General features: G+C 49.3%; 1 protein-coding gene across 8 annotated transcripts in view; it reads right to left on the bottom strand.

Moving 5' to 3' along the window:
• Nucleotides 1–594: 594 nt before the first annotated feature.
• The window catches only part of Ehmt1 (euchromatic histone-lysine N-methyltransferase 1), a 151,114-nt gene continuing 143,253 nt past the window's right edge, over nucleotides 595–8,455 (bottom strand). For 7 of the 8 annotated variants that reach the window (XM_005408627.2, XM_005408628.2, XM_005408624.2 and 4 more), the window contains 2 exons: nucleotides 1,938–2,113; nucleotides 595–1,835 (listed from right to left, as the gene is read on the bottom strand). In XM_005408627.2, the coding sequence (XP_005408684.1) occupies nucleotides 1,655–1,835; nucleotides 1,938–2,113 (357 nt within the window). In that variant the 3' untranslated portion in view covers nucleotides 595–1,654. Of the gene's footprint in view, nucleotides 1,836–1,937; nucleotides 2,114–7,373; nucleotides 8,380–8,455 lie in introns of those variants that run through there. The other variant, XM_005408631.2, reaches the window with a different exon arrangement.

The following is an 8,455-nucleotide window of genomic DNA, read 5'->3' as shown; positions in this document are numbered from 1 at the left end:
ACACTGTGCAGTCACACCTGACCCAGACCTCTTGCCCCTGTTGCTGGCACCAGAGCCTCAGGTCACCCTGTGGGGCTGCCTGGAACACAAGGATAACTGCCTTCCTTCTAGAAAATGCCTACCTGAATGAATTCCGTTTACTGGAAACAGCTTTTGATCTATTTTTTATTGCACTTACAAGCTCCTATGGAGCAGGCCAGGCCTGCATGCAGTGCACAGCATGCAGCTTTGGGCCAGTGTCCTAGGGTGGGTGGAAAGGAGGAAGGGCCCTGTGTGGCTACTTGGCCTCATGGAGCTCCAGGGGCAACAACACCGGGGACATGGGGACTCACTTGGCGCTGCCCCACAGCTCCAGAAAGACTCCTAGCCTGCGAATGCTGACACACGTACATGCGGTGGTTCTCCTCAAGTGTGCCAGTGTCCCCTCTGTGGGGACAGGACTGGGTGAGGAGAAGGCTGCACTGACTATTTGGGGTGCAGGCGGGGCTTGTTCGGGTCCTAGGCAGCGGGAGCCTGAGTATCGCTCCCACCTGGCAAGTTGGGCTCTGCAGAGACCAGCAGAAACGTGGTGTCATAATGAAACTTCACTTACAGTGTTTCTTTTTTTTTTTTATTGATTTCATTGAAAACAGAACAAGAAATGGTCTGAGCCAAAAGACTGCTCTTAAAACCGTCAAAAACATTTTAACAGAAAAAATAAACATGACTGCATTATGAATGTTTAGAAGAGTCACACGAAAAGAACTCCACTGCCCTGCACTAATTACAGTATTTAGAAAGGTATATGCCGAAAAAGTACATGACCTGCCAGGCTGTCACACAAAAGGTGACAGCAAATTTATTCACACTACAAGGCTAACATTTTAAAAAAGAGTTTCCTGCGTTTAATTCTAAAATCCTTTGTTCTCTTTTTACAGTTGATAGTTTATTTTCACATGGTGAGTAGAAACCACACCAGATTCAGCACCGTTGACTGTGTTTTGTGTTTTTATTCTTTGTTTGTCCTAATGTTCAGTAATGATAGAAAATAAATCAGTTTATTCATCATCATAGCATGTGGCTTAAAAATCAACAGAAGGTGCCAGCATGGGTGGAGCTGGCAGGGCTGGTGTGGGGTCTGCCTGCCCACCAACCCTCACACAGAAATACCAGCCAGGGTTTGATACACAGAGAGAGGACTTCTTTAAAAAGGAGGCCCATATTTCCTTGAGTCAGGGCAGGGCCACCCTGACCACTCCGGGCCGTGGACGTGTCCTGTGTGTGGCCCTGGGCCGCCCAGCTGCCCTGTGGCGCTGGTCTCATTGAGCAGCCACAGGAGGGGCCGCATGGGAGTCTGGCCTGGCAGGAGAACAAACAAACGCAGTGGTGGGGCGAGAACCTCTGAGGCCAGAGGAGGAAATGAGAAACATCGCAAGGACAAGACACTGTCAGAAGCCCCCAAGGTCATACCCCGTGGAGTCCCAGCGTCTCTGAGGTGCGTGTGGTCCAGCGTGCACTCTGGCCTGGTGCTGGGCTTACGTGTGAGGCCTCAGAATGGACACTCCTGGGAGGGGTCCAACCCCCTGGGACTCTGTGGACATTCCAGGAAGAACCTTCTTTCTCTAAGTCACAGTTGGCCAGGTCTGACCCCAGGCCCTCCCAGCCCCTCTGCACCTCATAGTGGGTCAGCAGCAGCTGCAGAGCTGGTGTCCGGCAGGCCATGCTCCTGGGCCTCCTGAGCTGCGCTGGCCTGCCGCTGTGCCAGGGCCGCACTTGAGTGCCGGCATTTGGGGGAGCCGCAGCGGCAGCTGAAGAGCTTGCCTTTAATGTCCCAGAATCGCTCCCCATAGTCGAACCTGGGGGTGAAGAGAAGGCTCAGCACCTCCATGTGCTGGACAAAGCCACTGACCCAGCATCCGCCCACTTCCGCACCATTCCCCTGGCCTGGCTGTACGTACCCCAGCTGTTCTCCAGCATGGATCAGGCGGGTGCTGAAGAAGGCTATCCGGGGAAACCGCAGGTCCTGGTGAGACATGAATACACGCACCGGCACAAGGTTGGGCTCGCAGTGGTGGTTGATGAAGCGGCTGACATTGCCATAGAAGCGTGCATCAATGCAGTATACCTCTCCATCCTGGCGAGAAGAAAGGTCAGTCAAAGGCTCCAGCCCTTGGGACCCAGGATGCACTGCCCTCATCTGCATAGTAGCCGGAGAGCCAGAGCTGGGCATGGACTCTGTCATGATCAAAGACCCTTCCTGTGACCTGTGGTGACAGTTGGGGGTTTGGCAGAACAGCAACAGGGCCACATGACACTGACTCCCATCGTACAAGAGACAGGGTGTCTGCTAACCCAGGGAACTGAGAAGAGCCCAGGGTCCCAGGTGGTCATGACGTCACCTGTATCACTCATGAGGCTTTATACCATGACAGGGACTCTGAGTGGACTGGAAGATACAAACAGGACGGAGGGCTAGACCAACCCGCAAGTGTCTTTAGACACAGAGCTTTCTTTCTCTGCAGGAACCCCAGGTGTGAGAAGCTGCTGCTCCTGGACAAGGCTGCATGGCACACAGGAGGCCCAGCTGGCAGCCAGTAAGGACCTGGACATGGTCCTGTTCGGCCCCAAGGAGGTACCCGGCTGGATAGGGCCCCAAGGCCACACTGCACACCTGCAACTCTTCTGTGATTGCAGGCATAAACTATTAAGTTGCAGCCCTGGCTGACAAGTCCAGTCAGGTAAACTGGAACAGTGTGTGGAGTGTCTTCTAGGACCTAAGTCCTGGAGATGGCAGGGCCCTGTGAGCACAGCTCCCAGGTACCTGGTCACCCATAGGACCCTTCAGCAGAAGGCCAAGGGCACTCCCGAGATCAAGCCCAAACCCACGAGGGAAGTGTAGGCAAGAGGCTGAGCTCCAGCGACCCTCTGGATAACAGGACGAGCGGTATGGAGAGCTCTAGAGGAGCTCAGATCTGTGGATGCAGATGAGTGACCCCATCAATATCCCCAAGAGAACACACCTCAAAGCAAACTTGGCAACCACCACTGAAATCAAGGACACAGCCACCCTTGGCCTAGGTCTGCCCCAGGTCTGCCCCAAAGAAACCATGGCTCCACAACCTCAGGTGGTAGACTTACTTGGGCCTCTGCTTGTGGGTGCTATGAAATTAGAATCGACAGGTAGCCCTGGCCCTGTAGAAAGCACCCTGAAACTATCAACCACATAGGTCTGAGGTACCAAGGAACAACACAGCCAGTAAGAGGCTGAGCATGCAGGCTGGGCCCCAAACACTGAGGGCTGGCTGCTGGAGTCCAGGGCTGTGGACTCAGGAGAAAGACCCCCTTGCGGGTGGCCAAGGCCATGCAAGACCTCTGGCTGATGGAGCCAGGCTGAAAACAGCCTTGAAAGACCGGAACAGAGACACAGACATGGTTGATGGCCCCGGGATGGGGCGGGGGAGCTGACAGGGAAATGGCCAGGTCAGAGACCAGAGCTGCATGTGTAAAGCAGAGCTGGAAGCTGAAGTCAGGCCAATAAGCAAGACGAGGTAACACATCAGAGAAAGCGACAATTCTGCACAAGTCAGCATCGCCAACCCACACGAAAGGCACAGAAAGGCAAGAGCACGGACACACTCTAGACAGACGAGAGCCAGTCAAATCTAGCCCTGGGTTGCACCAGACATTGCCCTGCCGAGAGGAGGTTTTCCAAAAGCCTCTCTTCAGCAGCACAGATCCTCTCCGAGCATCTCAGAGAAGGAAGTCTCAGCAGAGAAACAGAAGCAATACAAAAATCAATGGGGCTAGTCATGGTGGCGCATGCCTATAATTCCAGCCCTCAGGAGGCTGAGGCAGAGGACTGTCTTCAGTTCAGAGCCATCCAGGGCTACACACTGAGTTAAAGATCAGCTTGAATTACACAGTGAGACCCTGTCTCATAAAAAAAGAAACAATAGGCAAATAAGCATTGTAATCAAACTCCTTGGCTGTGAACCCACCACTGTTCAGGTGAACAGAACCATGGGGACCATTTGACAATGGTAGACTGAGACTAAAAGTGCGCATAATCACTCACTGAGAGGCCACGTGCAGAAAGAGCAAAAGCTGAGGTTTTCCTCAGTGTCCCAAAATGGCTGAAAAAGGGTCTACATCCTGCTAATTAATACACTGACTTTGATACACAGGAAGGTGTGAGGTGTGGAGCGAAGCACATGGACCCTCCCACTACCTGTGTGAGCACAAGGAGGACGAAGAAATTCTGGGAAGTATTTTTCATGTAATTTACGTATGGGTGGGTACCTGTCAGGATGCCATGGTCACAGTGTCTGTTGCCTTCAAATTCCTAGTAGAAATCCTCCCTTGAGGAGACAGTATTGGGAGGTGGAGCCTTAGGGAGCTGATGGAACCCTGTGTGGAGATCTGATGCGATCAAAGAGCTCCTCACCACTCACACCACATGGAGAATGGTGAGAAGGCGCTGGCCAGGAGCCAGCAGTGCTAGGCCCAGGACTCCAGCCCATCTATGGTGTTTCCACAGCAGCCTGACACACAACACGAGAATTTGGACAGCATAAGGCTCTTCTCTAATGTACGTCCTTTTTATCTTTTGTGGTACTGGGGATTAAACCTAGGGCCTTCCCCATCCATTTTTAATTTTTTGTTTTGAGACAGGGTCTTGCTAAGTTCCAGATGTATTCAAATTTGTAATCTTCTTGCCTTAACATCTTACAATTCTTAAAGCATGTAAATCAATCTTTTGTAAAATAAAAAATTAAAAAATTTTTAAGCTCCAAAATCTAAAATGAACTAAAACACATTAATACAACTGGATTTGATATGAGTAACAAACCTGAACAAAAATAATTATTTCAAGTGTTGCAAAGCAGTTACACATCTCTAGTGGAATGTATTCCAAAGACCAAAACCCTACAAAAAAACTGTCAACATTACTTGGCAATTGCCCTGGACCCATTGCCACTGTAGAATAGGCAAATGTCCCTTGGTGACCTTGTCACAATCCCTGCCACTGTAGCAACACCAGCAACACCCCTTGCCCGATAGCCACCCTGCCATTCACTGTGACCAGGGCAGCACCATCAATGTCCCTGGGTAACTGCGTTCCTTGCCACTGGGGCAACACCATCCACATCTCTGGATAACTACACACCATTTCCTGCTACCACAGCAAGCCTCTTGGGAACCACACTGCATCATTGTCACCATGGCAACACCATCAACATACCTTGTAACTTCAGTGTATTCCTGTCACCATGGCATCACCATCAAAGTCCCTCACTGCATTCCCTGCCACCATGGCAATGCAGTCAATCCCCCTTGGTAACCATACTTCATCACTGTCACCATGGCAACACCAACTGCGTGGGTAACTGCACAGCATCCTCTATGCACAGCAATATGGTCAATACCCCTCGGGAATCACACTGCACTCCCTGCCACTGTGGCAACATTGCTTCTGTAAACAGGTATCATTCACTATCACTGCAGCACTGCTATGCTGCTCTGAAAGTAGGGGTTTTAAGAACTAAGTTTTTCACTATAGGAGATACAAGTATGAAGCAAAAAGAAAAAAGAAAAACGGGGTAAAATCCCTGTACTAGAATCATCAGCATGAGTGCAGAGTTAAGTGCAGCCTTATTTTGTTACTTTGTTCTCTGACAGCAGGGTCTACAGCCAGTGGTACCTGACAGAAATAAGCAATCTGCATTTGATTTTATCTGAAATAATTCATCCATCAAAGAAAAAGATGTCTGAGAGAAACAGCTGATTCCAGGGGAAGGGCTAACAGAGGAACCTTGCCGGTACCAAAATGTAAGACCCACAATGGAGCGAGGTGGAGGCTAATTCCCATGGCCCTGAAGGCCAGAAAGTGACAACTGCAAATTAGCGAAGAATGGCTTCATTGATTAAAACATGTAGGATTAGCATGCATGGGAAGGGTTTTGTATTTTCTTAGAAAGAATTCCTTCTAGTAAGTGTGGAAGGCATGGTAGGCACCCATGACCAACAACCTGTTCTCTATAGTGCTGAGACAGCAGGCAAAGGGGACAGTCCAGGAATGCCCCCACCTCAGGGACAGGGACTCAGATACCATAATGTTCCTTCCAGGACAGAGCAGGAAGAACATGCTCCAGCCCTGAGACATCTCATCAGGCAGACATGGACTGGGGTCTGGAGCAGGTAACGAAGAGACTATGCTATATTCATAGATTTTCACATGAGCAAGGAGAACCATTCCTGTGCTATTCTGGAAAGGCAGAGGTGCAGTACAGGAGGTTCAGGTGGCCATGCACCAAGAGGGGGAAGGGAAGCCTGGAAAGACGTGAGGAGCACTGTGGAGAAGATGTGCTATGGCCACCCTGTGAGCAGCATTGAGGGCAGGGTCTCACTGACTGCTATGGAGCTGAATCCTAGCAATGTGTGAGTGCTTGCAGGTGGCCTGGCCCTACCATCTGCTGCAGGGCAGATGCAGGATTCCTAGGGACAGCACCAAGATGAGCAGGGGGCCCAGCCATGCTCACCGCAAGGCAAAGCCTAGAGACAGAGAGCAAGCCATACTCACCCAGGACATGATCACATGTGCAAGCCTTCTAATGAATATTCCAAAAAGCTGCCAAAACTGAGAGTGAATTTAACAAGGTTAAAATACAGAAAATCCACTATTCTAAGGATAGCCACAAATAATAGGGAAATGAAATAAGAAAGCGATACTCTTTACAGGAACAAAAGGCAGGACACTGTTGGGGAAATAAATGTAACAAAATGTGTGTAACATTTACACACTGAACATAAAGGCTCTGCTCAGAGAAAGCACAGATCCAACCCAGTGGACAGTCCCCCATGTCAGTGCCAGGACACCAGGGCCCAGGGACCCCTGCACATATTGACACACTTGTTCCCAACCTTACCTGGGAAAGGAAAGGCCTGAAAGCTAACAGGACTTGCAAAAGAATCATTTGAGGACTGGTCCCAAGTTTTACTAAATCCCACCATCACCAAGAACATATGCTGGTGTCAGGGCCACAGGCAAACAAGAAAAAGGAACACAAAGCAGTGACGTCTCAGGCGGGGGTGAGTCACACAGTCACAGAGAAGAATCAGGCCAGCCACATCTCAGACCATGCACTGATGCTGGATCAGCACAAGTGAAGGATCAAACACAAAACTTCTAGAGAAAGAGGTGGGAGGAAATCCTCAGGACCTTTGGGTAGACAAGAATTTCCCAGGCTGCAGAAAGCACAAACAATAAAAAGTTCTACTTCCTGAAAGACTGTCAAGAAAATCAGAAGAGGGGCAGGGATCTAGCTCAGCAGCACAGCACCTACCTGGCAAGCACAAGGTCCTGAACTGGATTCCCAGTATCAAAAAAAAAAAAAAGAAAGAAAAAGAAAACCAGGAGGTAAGGGGCAGGTTGAAAAGAAATATTCACAACATATGCTGAATACAAAGACCCAACAACTGCAAAACTCAAGAAGACATGAACAGTTCTTCCTATCCAAGACAGGAACAGCCCCACGAAAAATGGGCAATGAGTTTAAAATTGCCTCACAAAAGATCTGAGAGTATACAATAAACATATGAAAAGATGCTCAACATCATCAACCACTAAGAAAACACAAATTAAAATTATAGTGCCCGTAACTCATTTGTTGCCGGTGAAAATGTCAAGTGGAGTGACCACTTTGAAAAATGCATTCTTTTGAAGTCAGATATACCCTTACCACACAACCTAGCAACTCCACTCCCAGGTATTTACCAAGAGGAAGGAAAACTCTTGCATACAGAACAGCAGATTTGTTCCTGGAGGCAAAAGTAGAAATTTCCAGGACCTATATGTGGGCATGTGGGTTCAAACACACACAGTCACCTTGACACAGACATACAGCACACAGAGCCTGGCCAGGGACCTACTAAGGTATTACAAAAGCCCTTTTAAGCACGTAGAAGACTGATAAATCAGACTACAATGAAAAGAAGAACTTTTGCTCATTGTAAGACATTACTAGAAAGAAAGAAAAATAGCCACAGGAGATAAACAATACTTGAGGTACGCACCAGGGACAGAGCATTCACCACAACATGGGCCTCAAACCACCAGGAGGACAGTCCTAGAAAGACTGGCAGGCAATGACAAGAGGATACCTTCCATGGCCGTTACCCCCCCAGGTGTGTGTACTGCATACACACAGGTACATGCTAGGCGCACACACGCGCACGCACATACACACAAACACACTCTAGCCACATGTGTAGGTGCACACACATAAAATGGCAGAAGATACTATCGCTTGGGGCTGGGTGTCACTATAGATACCTGCGAGAGTAACATTCCAGCACTCAGCTTCTTTCTGGGGAAACACATCATTTCACTAAAGCTGATACCTTAGAACAGTGAAGGGGAAACTTTTAGAGACCTGGTCCCCAAACTGCAACCCCAAACCCACTCATTTATCACAAA

This window comes from Chinchilla lanigera, unplaced genomic scaffold (assembly GCF_000276665.1).
Source record: "Chinchilla lanigera isolate Chin_1 unplaced genomic scaffold, ChiLan1.0 scaffold00112, whole genome shotgun sequence".
NCBI lineage: Eukaryota > Metazoa > Chordata > Mammalia > Rodentia > Chinchillidae > Chinchilla > Chinchilla lanigera.
Note: the sequence above shows the minus strand (reverse complement) of the source record. Positions and strands in the feature narration are given on the sequence as shown.